Source organism: Dromiciops gliroides, chromosome 5, assembly GCF_019393635.1.
Source record: "Dromiciops gliroides isolate mDroGli1 chromosome 5, mDroGli1.pri, whole genome shotgun sequence".
Taxonomy (NCBI): Eukaryota; Metazoa; Chordata; class Mammalia; order Microbiotheria; family Microbiotheriidae; genus Dromiciops; species Dromiciops gliroides.
This window is the reverse complement of record NC_057865.1, coordinates 205,975,456-205,995,614: the sequence shown is the minus strand read 5'-3', so window position 1 is coordinate 205,995,614 and position 20,159 is coordinate 205,975,456. Positions and strand designations below refer to the sequence as shown.

Below are 20,159 nucleotides of genomic sequence, written 5' to 3'. Positions count from 1 at the left end.
CTCAGGTCTTCTGAATCCAGGGCCGGTGCTTTATCCCCCACGCCACCTCGGTTGCCCCCTTATCACTCATCTTTTTTGTGGGTTTTGTCACTCCAGAATTCATTTTGAGGTACGATTGAAAGTTGTTTCAAGGGAAATTGAAGACACTCAGATTCTTTTCTTCACCATCTTGTTTTTGCCTCTAGAATTTCATTACTTCTATAGGAGTGTGTTAGCAAAATTGTTTTAAAAATATATTTTTTCATAATTATATTTAAATATAATTTGTTTTCTTTGCAAGCCTTTGTATTTTTATTTTTATGATTTTTTAAATACCATTCTGACAAGAGGTTAATGAACTTTTCCCAGACTATCAAAGGGGTTCAATGACTTCAAAAAGAGTTTCAGTCTTTTGATTAAAGGATACTTCCTGTCCTTTCTCTGAATCTTTTGAAATGTTGCCTTTTAAACTTTTAGAGTATACATTCTACTCTTCTACCTTTCCTCTCTCCAGTTCATAAATTCCAGGATAGATGGATGCTTTCTCCCAGGACTTCCTTTATATATATAAATAAAGGCTTTAAAAAATATATTATATATATTTTTTAAACTATATATATATTATAAAACTACTGCTACTATTTCCTTCTTACTGGTGAATATCATACTCAAGATATAATTTTGCCCTTGATATTTCCTACAGTTTTTGCAGGACAGAATTATTAAGTCAAAGACAAATCACTTATTTACCTCTTCTTGCTTTTGTTGAGAGATCTCCAGCTGATGGCCAGATTATTGGAGCCCCACTTCCCAGAATCGGGGCTCTATGCAGTCAGTAACTTTGAATGTTCATCTATTTCCTCTTTTTGACCAAGTGGTCTGTGAAGTCTCTAATGCCATCGCTCTGTCTCTTGCTTCATTCATCGTTAACCAAATGTTTTCTATAATGATTCCCACTCTGGTTCCTGGATTTCCTTACATAAGTACCATCTTCTAAATGTAAGTTGCTACTGTAATTCTCTCCAATTTACCTGTATGTTTCTTTAGAATATAATTAAATTCATTAAAATATATTTAGAATTGCCTTATTATTGACACCTGTAATTATCCTATTGACTAAAGCTCAGTAATTCTTTTTAATAGAGATCTGGTTATTAGTACATCAGATAATATTAATTTTTTACTATATATCTTATATTAATTATTTTCAGTTGGAGAAGATATCAAGAAGTATTATTATAACCGATATTTTACTACTATGTACTAAATGTATGGTATTTCCAAAATTTATACAAAGTAATATTTAGATATTTAAAAATTATTTATCTTCCTTTAGAAAATGAATACATGGAACCGTTTAATTGTTGGTATTTGATGATTTGAAAAGCATTGAGATGTAGACATTTGAAAAATTCTAAATTGACTTTTGAAATTAATCAGTTATTTTTTTCAAAGTAAGCTTGTCTAGTATGAACAAAACTGAAGAAAAACAACAAACAACTTTATAGCATATAGGTATATTTTCATTATTTTTAGTTTTAACAAATTAATCATTCATTGGTTCTGTAGAATTGCAGGCTAGAAGCTTGATTTGTTTTGTACTTCTTAATCTAGTCTTACCTATTTGTCAGTAGTGGTGATATGTAATGGATAGTCATTATTGAACATGATTCCATAAAAAAGCAAAGGTATAAATTCTTTGAGATTGTGTATTTAAAGTACAAAGATTATAATAAATTACATTCATTTTAGCAATTGAAAACAAAGCATTTTTAGTATATATTTACCAGTCCTTAGAATCAGATCAAATAAAATCTGGCCTATTTACTATAGTAAATTTGTGAATGCTTTACAGCTATAAAATAGTTGTATCATCAATAAAAAATAATTATACCTTAAAAGTTTAAAAATAATTAATTTTAAAATCTCTTTTCAGTTTTGGAAAGATATTGTAGATGATAATGAAGTACGAGATCTCATTTCTGACAAAAACAAATCTCAAGGTGAGATAGTAATTGTCAAATAATTAAATATTTTTCTAAATCAGTAAGAACATTTATGTCTAAATTTAATATTTTTCTGTCACAGAAAATACATCAGGAGAATGGATTTGGGAATCTTTATTTCATCCACCTCGCAAGCTGGGCATTAACGATATTGAAGGACCAACGAGTACTTCAAATAGCAGTGATTTTGCGAAATCTCTTTCTTTGAGGAGGGCAATGTTAACTTTTTGGCAGCTCAATCGTACTTGTCTTCGTTTCTATTACTTTCTGCTCATAGTCATTTTATTTCTTTAAGGCAATTGGGACTTGACACATTAGGAAAATATTGCAGCAGAGGTAAGGACCATCATAATGAAGGAAAAGCATTCTTTATAACTTGGTTTTAGACTTTTAACTTATCAATATATTATTTTAAAAGAAATGTATTAATATTCCTTATTTAAAATTCACGAAAGAAAGGGAGGAGGGAAAAAGGAATCAAAAAATTTACTCTTGGGATTTTATAGAAAGAAAGAAGCTAAACTAAAGGTGTTTAAGTATATGAAGTTTTTATTAATGGCACTTCCATTTTAACAATTGTATATTTCAGTAGCACAACTTAACAAATTTTAGCAGTTTTTTTGGCTTTTATTCTGAATAATAGACTTTAGATGAAACATGGAAGAGGGAATACATAATTTACTTGAGGATTTTTTTGTTTTGTTTTTTTCCAGCTTCTTTTGGATCCTGTTGATTTCAAAACTACTCACCTAATGTTTCATACTGTTACAAAATGCTTAATGTCAAGAGATAGATTTTTAAAAATGAGAGGTAAAAACGTATTTATATACCTAACCAGTTTTTTTAAATCAGAAATTTACTTTTCCTTTATTAATAATACACATGTATTTTCCAGGCATGGAAATTTTGGGAAATCTTTGCAAAGCAGAAGATAATGGTGTTTTAATCTGTGAATATGTGGATCAGGAATCTTACAAAGAGATAATTTGTCATCTCACTTTGCCTGATGTACTACTTGTAATTTCAACTCTTGAGGTGCTATATATGCTTACAGAGATGGGAGATGTTGCTTGCACAAAAATTGCAAAAGTGGAAAAGAGCATAGGTAAGACTTAACCTGGAACACAGAAACTGCTTCTTTTTTGGCATAACAGTATTTATTAGGAGTCGCAGTACTTTGGATTTATTTTTTGAGGGAGGAAGAAGAGGTATATTAACCTTCTTGGAGACCTATTTCCATTGCTGTAATTATGACCTAGATTTCCTGAAGTTGTGATATGTACAGAAATGGGTACATATCATAGGCTGGTGCATAGGTTTCATCTTCTAGAAAGTTGGAGAATTGGCAGCAAAATAACATTTCCTTTCCTGTGTGTGTGTGTGTGTGTGTGTGTGTGTGTGTGTGTTACTGGACATAGATCTGAAATTGATAAACATGTTCCAGTAATCCCAACACCATATTCATATATCCCAAGGAAGTCAAAGATAAAAAAGAGAAGATCCACATATATCAACATTTTAATAGTAAAATTACAGTAATAAGGCAGGGGGTGGGGGGGCACCTAGAAATAAATTGGGAATGACTGGAAAAAATTGGTATATGATTGTAATAGAGTGCTTTTATTAATTTTAAAATGATGAACTGATACAGTAGTAAGCAGAACCAATAGAGTGATATACACAACTATAGTAATGTAAATGAAACTGTATTCTTGCCAGTAGAGTTGGGAAATTAAGGAAGCTGAGTACATTGTCATTTTGTTGATCCATTTCACCTATTGATTTTGTTATGAGAGATGGGTTAATGTGTATGTTTGATGATTAAGGTGGCAGAAAATATATTAGGAAATAATTGCTATAATATTCTTTTGATAGCTTAAAAATATTGACAAGAACTAGTTGACTGCAGAGATAAGGGAAAAGGGGGAATGCCATCTGCTAGAGAAGATGCAGGGGGATGAGATTAAGTGCACATCTAGAGGGGTCAGCCTTGGCAAGGCTAAGGGACACGACTTTGTCAGAGACTAGGGGAAAGGAATTAGAGAGTCGGAGATATGTAAAAGACTTTTGAAATGAGTCACTTACATTGAATGAATTCAGTTTTTCAATAAGAATGCAAGGTTCTGAGCCGAGGAGGCTCAGAGAAAGAATGTGGGGAGCTTCAGGAAGGAAAAGAAGATTTGGAATAGCTTCCGTAGGGAATGAGAGAGGAAATCAATTAGGGAAAAGCAAAGGGACTTCCTGGCTGCAGTGAGGGCCCAGATGAGGATGGATAACATGAATCTGTAAATTACATTTAAGAGTGATAACCATCCCCCAGTACAATGACTAGCACCTACCTCCTATGATTGTGAGAATAAAATAAAATAATATATGTAAAGCACTTTGGAAACCTCAAAGCACTACATAAATATTACTACTACTACTTACTACTACTGCTGCTACTGCTGCTACCACCATCAACTCTTTCCTCTTGCTTTTCATGACAGTGTTCTTCTAATTTTCTGAATCCCGTCCTCAGTCTCTTTTGCTGATTCATCAGCTATATCATACTCCCTAATTTGTGGGTATTTCCCTTGGTTCTGTCCTCATTTCACTTCTCTCTATAAATTCTTTTTCCTGTTTAGAATTTTATTTTCCAAATTACATGTAAAAATAAATTTTGACATCAATTTTTTTAAAACTTTGTGTTCCAACTTCTCTTCCTCCCTCCTTCCCCACCACCCACTCCCAAGAACTCAAGCAATTCAATATAAGTTATACAAAAGTACTCATGAAAAACATCTCCACATTAGCCAGGTTGTGAAAGAAAAGAGTCAAAAACAAAACTTCAGACTAAGGAACTTTCAAAAAGAATTATGATTCAATTTGTTTTCAGATACCATCAGTTCTTTCTCTGTAGATGGATTGCAATTTTCCTAAGTCCTTCAGAGTTTTATTAGATCATTTCACTGCTGAAAATAACCACATCCTTCACAGCAGATCATCTTACACTATTGCTGTTATTTTGTATACAGTGCATTTCACTCTGCTTCAGTTCATGGAGATCTTTCCAGTTTCTTCTGATAGCATTCTGTTCATCATAACTTTTACGTAGTACCTTAAAATTGACAAAAGAATTTTCTTCAAGGTAGCCCAGAAAAGTAGGTACCATACGTTTTGCCATTATAATCAATCATCATAACTGTTTCTCTCCATCCGATTCCCTTCCCATGATGTTTAATCTATTTTCTATCTTCTTTTACCCTATTCCTCCTCAAAAGTATTTTGCTTCTGACAGGTCCCTGCCCCATTTTGCCCTCCCTTTTTTCACCCTTCCCTCCTTATCCCCTTCTCTACCTACGTTCCTGCATGGTTGGTAGACTATTCTACCCAATTGGGTGTGTATGTTATTCCCTCCTTGAGCCAACTCTTCCTCCACTCCCTATGCCCTTTCTTGTTTCTTTCATATGAGATTTCACCCCATTTTGCCATGCCCCTATCACCTCCCCCAGTGTATTCTTCTCCCCCCTCAATTTTACCCCAGAGATGTCATCATGGGACAGCTAGGTGACACAGTGGACAAAGCACCTGCTTTGGACCCAGGAGGACCCAGCCCAGATTCTAATCAATTCCCACCTGTGCCCTCTGTATAAATTTCTTCCTATCATCTGCCCTAATACTCAGAAGGCTCTTATGATTTAGACATATCTTTCCCTGTAGGAATGTAAACAGTTTAACCTCTTAACATCTCTCATGATTTCTTTTTCCTGTTTCTCTTTTTATGCTTCTCTAGGGTCTTGCATTTGAAAGTCAAATTTTCTATTCAGTTCAGGTCTTTTCATCACGAATATCTGAAAGTCCTCTTTTTTCATTTAGGTCCTATTTTTCCCCCTGAGAGATTTTACTCAGTTTTTCTGGGTAGGTTTTTTTTGGTTGTAAACCCAATTACTTTGCCCTCTGGAATAGCATATTCCATGCTCTCTGATCCTTTAATGTAGAAGCTACTAGATCTTGTACTATCCTTACTGTGGCTCCACAGTATTTGAATTGCTTCTTTCTGGTTGCTTGCAATATTTTCTACTTGACCTGGGAGCTCTGGAATTTGACTATAATATTCCTGGAGGTTTTTCTTTTGGGATCTGATGGGTGGATTCTTTCAATTTCTATTTTATCTTCTGCTTTTGGAATATCAAGGAAATTTTCCCGGACAATTTCTTGGAAGATGATGTCTAAGCTCTTTTCTTGATCATGGGCTTCGGTAGTCCAAAAATTTTCAAATTATCTCTCCTGGATCTCTCTCTCTCTCTCTCTCTCTCTCTCTCTCTCTCTCTCTCTCTCTCTCTCTATCTCTCTTGCTCTCTCTTTTTTTTTTTTTTTTGAGGCAATTGGGGTTAAATGACTTGCCCAGGGTCACACAGCCAGCAAGTGTTAAGTGTCTGAGGCCGGATTTGAACTCAGGTACTCCTAACTCCAGGGCTGGTGCTCTATCCACTGCGTCATCTAGCTGCCCCCTCTCTATTTATTCTTTCAGTGATTACATCAGTTTTCATGACATTAAACTAACCTTTCTGTATAGGGGACTCAGAGATATACATATCTATCCTGAATCTTTTCCCCAACCTTCACTATATTTCTTATTGGATGTCCTGGAGACATTTTCAACTTAACAGGTCTTAAATTGAACTCTCTTTCTTCCCCCTGAATCCTCTGCTCTTACTAATCTTTCAAAATCTATAGAAAGCAGCACTATTCTAGTTTCCCAAGTTTGTAATCTTGGAATTATCCTGGACTCCTTAATTTTCTTCACTTGATATGTCCATTTCTACTTTAAAAACAACTCTCACTTCTGTCCCTTTCTCTCTACTAAAACAGCTGTCATCTTCATTCAAGTCCTCCTCCCCTTTTACTAAGAGGAAAACAACAGCTTCCTAAGTGGCCTTCTTACCTCAAGGCTCTCATCATTCCAACCCATCCTTGATATTGCTAGGAAATTTATTTTCCTTATTCACAGGTATGACCATATCACTCTACTACTCAGCCAATTTCAGTGTCCATACACACATCCAAATACGTTTGCATATATGGACACACATAAATACATGTTTATGTGTATATAGATACATAAAATAATAGCAACTTTTCCATTTATCATTTCAAGCCTTGTACAACCTGGCTCAGCCTATTTTTCTCATCTCGTACATTCTTCCTTCTCCCACACTTTGTGATCCTACCACACTGGGCTTCTTAGGTAATAGTATTCCTTGTTCATGACAGTCCATCTGCTGTCTCCTTGTCTTTGAAATAACTGTCCCGCATTCCTGGTACCCCCACCTCACAGAATCCCTTTCTTCCTTTAAAAGGCAGTTCAGATACTGTCTACTGCATGAAATTTTTCCTGATTCTCTTAATTATGTTGGGAAAATTTATAAGTCCAATGAAGGAAAAGAAACAACAAAGTCTCCAAGGCATAGAACATAGGTTTATTGAGAGAAGGGCCTATCTTAACAATAAAGCCGGTCAGGCAGGAGTTGGACCTGAAAGACCTTGAGTTACAGAATCAATGAGTTTTTATACCCCTACAGAGCTTGAATGCTTCTATGCCATACTAATTAAAAGTATCTAAAATTAAAGCATCTTCTTAGGAAATATTGAAACTGCCTACGTGACAAATGTCAGCATTTTCCAGTACTCTTTATCAGTCTTCTTGTGGCAACAGAGTCATAATTCTGCATGACCCCTTCTAGTCAAGCATATAACTAGTGAGCTGCATGACCCCCACACTTGTGGTTTCTAAAATACAGTATTGCTGACTATTGTAACTTCTGATATTACTTAATGCTTAACATTGGAAAGTATCATCTGACATTATTAATTAGTAAGAAGAGAGACTTAATCTACTAATAAAATTAAAATAAGATATCTAAATATAATAAATCATAATTTTTAAAGTTAATATGCTGATTATCATAATTATAACTATAATTATAACTCTTATAACTAAGGGCTGGGGAAAATCTCACTCACAGTTAGTAGTGCTCTTCCTTCCAAACTGCTTTCTATTGAATGACTGTGTAAACATATGTATCTATATATATTTATTAACTCTGAATTTATTCTGAAAATAGATTTAATGAACATCTCATCCCAAACCCAATCCACCCCCCAGTAGAATATATAATCTATTTCATTCATTGTTTCATTCTTTGTACTTATCTTTCCAGCATTTGGCACTTAGGTACTGAAATACTTATTGATTGAGTGATTCTGTAATTTAGGAAGCATCATAGTATAGTAGAAACTGCTAGATTTGGAGTTAGAAGGGATGACTTGTATTCATTACTGCAATACTTAATAGTCATAAGGCTGTGGGAAAGGCACTTAACTTGTCTGAGATTTAATTTTCTCATCTATAAAGAGAGCATACTGTAGTACTTTCACTACCTCTATTCCTTGTGAGGAAATCCTTTTTAAACTGTAGTACTTAGAACTCAAAATGTACAGTCTTTGTGTGGTTTTGAAAATTAAAATATAAATGTCTTTTAAAACTGTAATTAGTCATTGTTTTTATGTTTCAGATATGTTAGTGTGTCTAGTTTCCATGGACATACAGATGTTTGGACCTGAAGCACTAACTGCAGTAAAACTTATTGAGCATCAAAGCTCTAACCACCAAGTTTTATCAGAAATCAGGCCACAGGCAGTAGAGCATGTTCAAGCCCAGAACCATGTAGCAACTGTCCCAGGTTAGTATTTTTTGAGAAAAATTGTTTTTTTTAATCCTATTTACTGCAATGCTTTAAGAATGTAAATTTTATCTTTTATTACTTCTTCCACCAATGTACATCGTAACAACTCTGTGCCTTAGTGTAGACTCTCTTCATTATTTGCTATATGTTTAAAAAAAGTGATCACTTGCTGACCAAAACTCTCTTTACTTCTGTAGCCTTGCTTTCAGATGACAAATTACAGTCCTTCATTAGGTTCATTCTCTAAAATCATTCCAGTGTAATCTTCCAGAGCTTGTGTTCTGTTGGCACAACTTTTGAAAGCGCGTCATGTTGTGGCATCCAAGTAGAACTTTAGCAGCAGAATGAATAATGTCACATTTTCATAAATAGATATCCTTCAGTATAGACAAATAACTATGTTTCAGCAAGTTAGACTGCCAAGCACAATTCCTAATAATTTTTCTAAACTGTTATTGTGACATTTAAAATACATTTCAGGAATAGTAATGTATGAAGATTTTTTGGGGGAAAATACTATAAGAGACAAGTCTTGAATAAGGAAGAGGGAGGAGGATTGTAGAAGGGACTAGATTCTTAAGTTTGATAGAACCAAGCAACAGTGGCATTGAATGAGCTGTTTGTCTTTGATTTCCATTCATTCTGATATATAGAATTTTATCTTATAAAATTGAGAAGATGAACTTCATTTATACCTTAAGGTTTCTGATTTTTTGAAGTCTTAAGTTACCATTTAAAACAGCATTTTTCAGAAAGTATTCTATGCAACTTTGGCATTTCCTGAGATTGTCAGGGGGCAGCTAGGTGATGGAGTGGATAGAGCACAGGCACTGGATTCAGGAGGACCTGAGTTAAAATCTGGCCTCAGACACTTGATGCTTACTAGCTGTGTGACCCTGGGCAAGTCACTTAACCCTCATTGCCCCGCAAAAAAATCCAAAAAACAAACAGAAAAAAACAATCATGAGATTGTCTAAGGGATTCTATGGAGGAAAATTGTCACGGACAAGCACACACAGAGCATATTTATGCTTTTTGCTAACCCTATCAGTGTTTAGTTGAAGTGGAGACTCAATAAAGATTGATAAAAACAGGCACATGACGGAAGATAGTATCTTATTGGTCTAAAAATCAATCATTGAATGTATCCACTAATATATGATACAAAGTAGTTAGTTAATTGTTGAGTTTTGCCTGTAAAATTACTTATGTCCTTGTCATTTTTTTTTCTTTTTCCTGTTATAAGAGACATTAATATCGCTGATGATGAAACACATATCCAGAAACTTTGCTCAAGTTATAAATCCCAAATATATGGAAACCGCAAATATGATTTTACCTATCTTCATTTGAAGTTTACCTTCATGTTTTTTCATATTAACATATTTTCTAAAAGTTAACTTTTTTTCAGGAGAATTACAAAAGTATTTACCAACAAATCTAATTACAAATCTAATTAATTTACAAATCCGATTTAGAAATGAAATTTTCAAAATTTTAAAGCAAAAAAAGTAATGATTTGAAATGATGTTCCTAAACATTCAGTTCTGTTTTTGTTTTTTTGAGGGGCAGTGAGGATTAAGTGACTTGCCCGGGGCCACACAGCTAGTGTCAAGTGTCTGAGGCCGGATTTGAACTCAGGTTCTCCTGAATCCAGGGCTGGTGCTTTATCCACAGTGTCACCTAGCTGCGTCACCTAAATATTCAGTTTTATAAGTAAAGGAAAACATTAAAAATTAAGAATTGTTTCAGATGATAGTTATGTTTAATATTGTTTCCATTTATGACATGCTTGGTTAATACTCAAATCAAGCATACCCCTCTCATTAAGTTATTATTCGTATTAGATCAAGAGCTACATTTATCTGAAAATAATATTATAAAATATCTTTAAAAATGAAGCAGGACATGCTGTCCCTGGAACTTGAAGTCCTGGTTCCTTGGAAGTCTCAGACTGGCATATCTCTTGAGTTTGGGAGTATGAGCTTTTGTAGGGCTATTACTGACTGGGTATCTACAAGTACCACAGCAGTGTGGTGAGGTTAAAAAAGGGCAGGGTGTGACCAGGTTGCATAAGGAGGAACAGACTCACTGATGTCAGAAAAATAGAATGAGTTTAAACTTCTATGTTTATCAGTATTGGAATTGGACTTGTGAGTGGCAATTGTACTTGTGGCCTAGGTGAGATAGGGAGACCCAATCTCAAAAATTTTTTTAAATAGCAGATAGATAAATAACTAACCTTTTATTAACTGATAACCATTGATTGTAGGTATTTTAAAAAATTGTCTTAAAAATTTTGACCTGAAAGAGTCAAGTTTTACTTCAGATGAAGGGTTTTAAATTAGTCAAAGTCTAGCCAAAAGCAAGTGAACCAGCAGGAGCTAGGGGAAGTTGTTTTAATAAGAACTGATGGAAAAACTGGAAAGCAATCTTTCAGAAGAGGATTTATACCAGAATTGAAACTCTCTACTACAGTAATCTCTAAGGGGATATGTGACCTAAATGTAAAAGGTCACATTATTAAAAAACAATGACAGGAAAATGGAAGTTCTTACTTTTCATAGGTATAGCTACAGGAAAAATCAGAACTAAACAGGTAATAGAAACAATCATCAAACATAAAATAGACAATTTTGATTACATCAAATTTTAAAAGTTTTGCATAAACCATCATCATCCTTATAGTAAGAAGGAGAATGTTGACTGAGGAAAAAAATCTCTGGTAATACTCCAATATTTGAGACAAATAGAGAACTGACCCATATTCATTTTTGGTAATGGAATATGGATAAAATTATTTCCAAAAGAAAAAATACAATTATGACCAAATATTCTAAATCACTATAAATAAAATGACAACTAAATCAACCTTGAGATTTAACACTACATCCATTAAGTGATAGAAGTCTGTTTTGAAGGGGCATGTTGATAATGTTGGTACAGATGTGAATTGATCCATCTCTTCTTAAGAATGTTTTAGGATTATATAAGAAAATATCACTGGACTGTTCTTATCCTTTTCTATGATAATAATAATAATAGCTAGTATTTATATAGTATGTTAAACTTTGTAAAGTGCTTTAGAGTGTTATCTCATTCTCACAAAATCTTTGGGAGGTAGGTGTTATTATCATCCCCATTTTATAGATGAGGAACCTGAGAGATAAGGAAGTTTAAGTGGCTTTCTAAAGGTCACACAGCTAATGAGTGACTGAGGCTCGGCTTGAATTCAGGTCTTTTTGATTCCATGTCTGTCACTCTAACCACTTTTCCACCTAGTTGACATCAAACCACTGGGCATACACCTATAAGGTATATAAGCTATGTAAAGCCAAAAGAAAGATTATCACATATATGACAAAATATTTATCGTGGCAATCTTAGTGATATCTGTGAGTACCCATCAATTAGGGCCCTCTGTGAATAATGGCTGGGACATGAACGTAATGGAATATTATTGTGTCCATGGAGAATAAAAATGAAACATGGAATAATTTGTATGAATGAATGTAAAGAAACTGGAACCAAAAGAAACAGAAACAAAATATCTGAAAGAATATAAACACCACCACCACTACTAAATACTAAGGAGTTAAGATGATTTGCAATGAGAGGTGAGGGAAAAATAGATTCCTTCTCTCAATTGAGTGGTGGGGGATTCCATGTGTGGAAGTTGCAGGTTTTATCAAATTTGCTTTGCTGTTTGGGTTTTGCTTTTTTTCAAATGAGAGGATTCAATGAAACAGTTTAGCTATGAAATGATTCTGATATAACATAAAGGCATAAATAAAAATTATTAATGTGAAATAATATAAACAAAAGTTAAACAGATAAATAAAATAAATATAAAAATTGGTTCTAACACCAAAAAATGTGAGTACCAATGGTATAATGAATTTACTCCCTGATTTAGTTCTTCAAATTATAAATTATATGTGATACCTTTATATTGATTATCATAAATGCATTTATATTACTGTAGTATTAATATTTGGTAATCGTGGTCAATTTGATGCTTCATCATAGGCATCCTGTTTCCTCTTCCAGATCTCTGGTTCCAGTATTAGTGGCTTTTAAAAAATTTTCTTAACATATTTATACTTTTACTGACTTTGGTCTAGTATAAAGGTGAACAAACTGTGGGTAGCAAAACATAGTTTGACAACTCCTGGTCTAGTATGTCAATAAATGGACTGGACCATATTTGCTATTATTATTTTTCAGTTTCTGATCTCAAAATGAAAATCATGGCAGCATACTGTCTGACTTTTAGTCTGCATGGCTGTTTATTTGTATGCCCACATGCAGCTGCTTTTTGAAGAGTAAATATTGCAATAATGATTTTTATCCTACAGAAGCAGAGAATATCAGAAAAAGTTCCCACAGACTGGAATTCTCATGCTATTTAAAATGCCTAGTGTTTGGAATATTTGTACAATTTTACCCAGCCATATAATGGAAAGGGAATGACCATTTTTTCAGCACTTAACGTTCCAGGCACTATGATAAATGCCTTATGAATATTATCTGATATCACAACAACTCTTACAAGTAGGTGCTATTATTATCCCCATTTTACAGTTGAGTAAACTGAGGCAGATAGAGGTTAAAATGACATGCCATGGACCACATAGCTAATAAATGTCTATGGCTGGATTTGAACTTAGCCTTTTTGACTCCAGGCCTCGTGCTTTTTCCACTGTGCTCACTGTACCACCTAGCTGTCTTGAGTAGACACATTTCCTTTAATTAAATAGGATTGAGATTCATGAAATTTTCAATTGAATTTAAAGTTTTCATCTTCATTTTATTGTTGAGATGTGAAGATCTGTTTAAATAATACCTTCCTTCTAAAGAGCCTGCTTTGCACTGATAAAATACGAAAAGAGTGTCAACTCTTGGACTTGGACCAGCGTCCTAGCCCTGGATCTACCATTTACTAGTCATATGACTGGACAAGTCACATGAACTTTCTGGGTTTTTTTATCTGTAATATGTTATACCTTAGAATCAAATGCGAATGTGATTTGCATGCTATAAAGTAATAAGTAAATATGATTTCTTATTATTGCTTCATTAGTTTACAAAATAACTTCTTGAGTTGTATAAGTTACAGAATGAGACATTGAAATATAAAGAACTTGGGACTGGCTAACAGTGTTGTACATCAGTGATGGAAATAAAAATAGAACTTTAGGGCCTTGAAAAACTTAATTTTCCAGAAAATTGATAGTTCATTGCTTACTTTTTTGGAGCACTTCTTTCTTCTAGTCTCAGTATGTCCTAAAGTTATTTATTTCTTCATAGTTTAAATTTACTTTCTCAGAGAGAATATATTCCATATTCTCTTAGGGTTTCTAATTCTGTTTTCCCCTTTTAGCTATGAGAATTTTTAATCTGTTCTATTCAGTTTTTAATGTACTAGCATCTTAATTACTCCACAAAAGTCCTACTCCTGCTTTATTTTATCATTCTTTAGAGGAAACACTGGTTAATGCAAGCATTGACATACTGCCATATTGGAAAGGTCAGTGGCAGATGTATTGATTTTTATCTTAGACCCAGACTAGCTTAAGTTTCTAGAGATTCATCACTTTGATGTTGGCAAACATGATTGCAGAATGGTAAGGCAATTTCTTTCTTTACCTACAAAGGTATTTCATAAATGATCAGATTTCTTTCAAGATAAAAAATTATACTATACCTTTATATACTTTTTAAAGAGGACAACATTTGGTATGCAACCCTTAAATATAAGGGCTGGCAAATATTTGGGTCAGATTCGTTTTTTTATTTAGAAACCTTTGTTCTATATAAATATGGCACTGTTGGTATATGTAAAACAAAATTTTATGCTACATTATAGTTTGATCTTATTTGCAATCCAGTTTGAAAATTTCAGCCTTTGGAATTTAATTCTGTGGCGTAAAAAATCAATGTTTACTTATTGAATTAGGTTTTAAAAGAAACTTAGGAAGTTGTTTCATCAAATATTTGTCCTCATATGTATACAGAGCTCTTTTTTTAAATGAAAGCTAAAAGATTCTGATTTTTCCTTTGTTCAGTTAGTGCGTTATTTTGTGAACTGTGACATATAGTGATTTCATTCAGGTAGAAAAATCTTAATTATGTAGCTAATTTATTGTTTCTTTTTCTGTAGCTTCCAGAGCAGTTGTAGCACAGCATGTTGCTCCACCACCAGGAATAGTGGAAATAGATAGTGAGAAGTTTGCATGTCAGTGGTAAGTGGTGTGGCTTTCTTAAAGCATTTTCCTTAGAAAGACAAAAGCAAGAAGAAATGTAATATTCTTCCAGATTATTTCATCCAAAATTCTTTATTAGAAAAGAGTAAAATTTGGGGGAAGAAAGGTTATATAATGTGTCACTGTTGTGTTGAAGTTAATTTGATGGAATCAGTTTCACTGTTAAGATCTTTGACCAGAACTTTTTCCTATAAAAATATAATTGAACCATATTTAGTTTCCTAGTAAGCTATTTTCTTTGATCTGTAGACTAATAGAATGTACCAAATTAGAGTTAGTGGTCCTGGGTAGATGGGAGACTTAACAGTAGAAGCACTATGGTAGAGTTGAAAAGAGGACTGGGTGGAACCTGAATTCATATTCTTTCTCTGCCACTTATTACTTGTGTAGGACGATTTGAGGCAAGACACTTAGTCTTTGTGGGCCACAGTTTCCTCATGAGTAAAATGAGAGTAAGACTCAGTAACCACTCAGATCCCTTCCAGTTTTAAATCTATGATTCTGTGAATCTTGTTTTGGGGAAAAAACAAAATTAAAATAGGTTTTACAAAAATTTTTTTCTTTAAGAGTATTGACATTTATTGCTAATTGAATTTCTATTTATGAATAACATGGTGGAAGAAGCTAACAAAACTATACATTAGCAATATATTACTGTTACTTTCTGTTAAGGACTTCAAAACACAATGGTGGACAATTCATATAAATTTTTGCATTTAATATTTTAAAATAATATTTTACTGAAAAGAATGAGTGAAAGCAAAGACATGTCATACCAGCTAGACTTAATACATATTTTTATTAAGATAATTGATCCATGACACAAAATTTCAACTTTTAAAAATAATATAAGACATATGAAAACATATTACTCAGACTCAATAGAGCTGATTTTAAGGCTTGCTTTATTTCTCAGATTTTAGTTTTATCTGTTTTATATTATATGACTCCTATTCTACCAGTTTTGATGTGAGTTAAAGCATGGTCTTTGTTAGATAAGTGATTGACTAAAAACCTCTGTACTGTTGATGTATTTCCTTAGAGTCAGATGTGCTAATATCTTACAGTACTTGGCACTGCATAATTTATGAGGAAAAGAGTTGTATCTTATTTTTCCCTATTTGGGTACAACATTTTCCTTCCAGATCTAAATACATGATACTATGCTGAACTATTAGCTTTTGGGAGGTAGTTTTTGTTAATGTATTGTATTACGGTTATATAAACTTTTTTCTGTGTGATCCAGTATCTTCCTAAATTCATTTTATCTATTGTCTTTCTTTTCACTTTACTTTTCTTGATTCTCCTTGACACCATCTTTCTCTTTCTCTCATGATCATGTCTAGCTTATATGCTTACTCCAGTAACTTCTTTCTCCAAAGATTAAGAGGTTATCTTTTAAGTTTCTGATATAAATGTGCTACATACTTCATCATTAGGGAGTTTTTTTGTCCTTTCCCATGTATTCCCAATCACACAATCCATCCAGCCTCCCACCTCTACCAGGAATGATCCATTTTCCTCTTCCATTCTACAGCATGCCAATTTTTGCTATCTTTGCTTTTTTTAGGGAAGGCTAGTTGGGAAAAGAAAAAAATATAATGACTTTTTGACCTCCATCAGCCAAAAACACTCTGTCAATATTCCTTGTTTTGGATTAGCTTCTTAATAGTAATAATAACTGATATTTACTTAAAACTTTAAGGTTTACAGATGCTTCATTAACATTATTATTTTGGGTCTCACAACAGATTTGTGAGGGAGGTACAAGTATTAAAATCCCCATTTTGCAGATGAGAAATAGGAGACTTAATATGTGACTTTTTCCATTGTTATGCTGTTAGTAAGGTAGGGTTTGAAACTAAATGTTCCTGACAACCACTCTATCACTTTAAGCTTTTCCCTTTCAAGGAAGGGAGGTCCAGTAAGAACTGTGTCCTCCCTACTCCATCTATTCTAGAGCTACTCTCACTATTAAAGCCTATAACAAGCTTTGTCATGGAATGAGATAACTTAAGCACTTTACAAACTCTGAAATGCTGTATAAATGCTAGCTATTATAACAGTGATGATGCTATTTCCATCCTGTCAATTCACCTTATATCACTTCAACAAATATTTATGAAGCACCTACTCAGTCCAAGATGCTGTCTGTCACCCTGTTTGTCTCAGTTTCCTCATCTGTAGAATGAGCTAGAGAAGGAAATGGCAAACTACTGCCAAGAAAACCCCAAATGGGATAACAAAGAGTTGGACACAGCTGAAAAATGAATGAACAGCAACAAAAATAGTGGACTTCATAAGGTTTCTAACAAATGGTTCACTATTCATTTCTCTTCTCTATTAATGCCAATAAATTATAATTGTGAGTATTGACTAGTGATTCCCATATCACATTTTGAAAAGTTAGGTGATGGGAAAGAAGACTTTTCTGAGCTAACTGCATTTTACATAAATGAATCCTGAAGCAAAATGCTAGACCATCTTTCAGCAGTGCTTGCCAAGGGACAAATATAAGTTCCCTTGATTTTGTTTGTAATATGTTTTATAGTTAGCCTTGACAAGCCCCATCCCATTTGCACCTGGGAATCAAATGCAAACTTCATCTTGATTAATGGCTATATTCTCACTCTGACCTGATGACATAAATGTTTTACATAAATGTCACAGAGATGGAAAGGCAGGTATTGTGTTTATCTGGGGGAAAAAAATTTCTAAATCTTCCTCTTTGTCTATATATCAACCACTCGAAAGACTTGTTCACAAAAGGCAAAATTGTACACAGTTTAAATGTGCAGCTTGGGACTTTTAACCCCTTTGGCTAGGACAACATACTGAAGAACATTTTTTTATTAGATGAGCTCACTTCTAGGTCTAAATTGGTCAAAAATGAATTAATTCCATTCCTACTTCAACTTTGTCATGTCCCCCCTTCTAATTCTAAATTCTCAGAGGGTTTACTTATATATATCCCCTTTTCTTCTTGCCACAAGTCATTAATATAATCATACCATATGGTTCTTTAAGTGGTTATTCAGCCAGTGATGATGATGGTGATAGCTGTAATTATATATTTGTATAGTACTATAGTGATTCATAATCTTCAGGTAATTTTTAATGTATTATCTATTAGTTTAGCACAGTTCATATAGAGTTGCCAGGGTCTTGTCCCCGATCCTGAGCTTCACCTATATTGAATGATAGCAGGCAACATCAAAGCTCTTTAGACCCTTTGACTTAAGCTCTGTAGGTCTGTCTTTTTCTATGAATTCTTCTTGCTGCCTGGAAAATTGCATTTCTTCCCGTTAAAACCCTTCTTTATTATCCTGTTTTTTAGCTCCTATTCCTGACCTGGTACAACTCTCAACCACAGCTACAGATTTTTAGTATCCTTAGGGCAGGCTCTGGTTCCTTTTACATACTTTAATAAAATATGTCTTGGATCTAGACTTCCATAGAGAATTTCATTTAGATCTAGCTATTCTCAACTTAACATCTTTCTTTACCTTCTAATATTCTAGCTTCCTAATCCTCTAATATGACAGTTGACAGAAAAAAAAAACCTTTTTATTTTTAGAAAAAAACACAGTTATTTACCATTACCAAGGTTTTTGCCAATGATGTGTTTTTCTCTAAAGCTGTTACAGATTTCCACTCTCTTCTTCACTGGTGAAACCTAGGCTAGATTCTCTTTTCATGCCTAGTCCTGCATCAAGATTGGAATAATTGAATAGGCTTTATTTACATAGATGACAAATAGCAGGAAGTGGGGGTGCAATGGGTTGCCTTAATGGGACTACCAAGAGAAGCTAATAGACTTCTCAAGTCTTCAAGAAGGATAGGTGAAATGACTAACAATATCCACCAGCAAAAGTACAAATTTGGGAAAACTATGTTAATGGTCAAATGGAGTTTGCCAGATGTTTCCACATTTAACCACCTGTTATTTTCTCATTTTAACAAACTTATCCTTTCATTCCCCCTAACTACATTATCCTAGTTTTCCATTATGCTTTGTAAACCCCTTCCACCAGAAAGGTATTTAACTGTACTTTTAAAAATATTTCTATATTAAGTAAAAATCTTCTATTAATCTTTTCAACATATTCTATCATTATAGGTTTCCCATCCTTCCCCACAACAACAACAACAACAACAAAAAGAGTATGGGGGTAGGGAAACATGGCATAGATGTACAGAAAGAGAAAAAAAGGCATAAGTGATTTTCACCTTTGAGAAAATAAAATCTACCTAATTTTGTGCTTGTTGATTTAGCATGCTCAAAGTTATGATACTATGATAAAATATACATTAAGCCTGCTATAGATATCTTATTAACGTCTTCAAAAACAGCAGTAAAGGACAAGGATTAGGAAATTGTACTAACCATGTACTACCACACAAGATTCTTTGACTAGAAAGACACGGACATATTAGAATCCCTTTCACACTGTATATATCCTTTTATTTTATTCAGCACCTGTTATACGAGCAGTGCTAAAGAACGATTATGATTATTGCAGTATTCAGTTCACTTCACAAATTCAAATATTAGATGTCATTTGTGTTATAATCTGCATGCATTTGGTCCTGATTCCCATGTAATATATTTGATCAATGATAGTTGGTCCCTCTTTCTTCCCCAGAGTCTTTTATTTTGTGACGTTTCTACCAGTTAAACTCCATAGGACAGCCGGTTGTTTATTGTGAAATTTTGTTGTGATGAATACCTTGCCAAAAATCACATTCCTACTAGTCATCAGGAACCAGAATTGAGACAGAAGAAAAGCTCCTTTTTCTTTACTGTAGTGAATTTGGAAGCAGAAAGGAGAGTTTTGAACCCTGTAGAGTAAAATACATACTCTTTCCTCCTACTAAAGGCAATTGAAGTATTATGTTTTAGTGTATATTTGAGATGCTTGAGTGAATTAACTAAACACTGTTGGGCTATGATTGGTATATTTGGAGTTGAAAGAAGTTAGGAGAATTCCTACTTGCTGATGAAATAATAAAGCTATAAAGAGGTTAAGCTTAGCTCAGTTTTCCTTTCTTTTTCCAAACTGGCAATGGAATAATACACAGTCAGGAATAGAGAGTGATTATTATATGAACACAGGGACCATTAGTTATATGAAATTCATGGTAACAGGATCAACAAAGTACCATAAATATTGGCTTTT

The 20,159-nt window shown here is 33.6% G+C and overlaps 1 protein-coding gene across 1 annotated transcript in view; it reads left to right on the top strand.

Annotated features, from left to right (window-relative positions):
* Positions 1 to 20,159, top strand: part of ARID2 (AT-rich interaction domain 2) — a 192,624-nt gene that overhangs the window by 140,964 nt on the left and 31,501 nt on the right. The window contains 9 exon segments of the mRNA XM_043968863.1: positions 1,916 to 1,982; positions 2,068 to 2,144; positions 2,146 to 2,184; positions 2,186 to 2,305; positions 2,307 to 2,321; positions 2,699 to 2,795; positions 2,881 to 3,090; positions 8,543 to 8,710; positions 14,877 to 14,958. Of these exon segments, the coding sequence (XP_043824798.1) occupies positions 1,916 to 1,982; positions 2,068 to 2,144; positions 2,146 to 2,184; positions 2,186 to 2,305; positions 2,307 to 2,321; positions 2,699 to 2,795; positions 2,881 to 3,090; positions 8,543 to 8,710; positions 14,877 to 14,958 (875 nt within the window).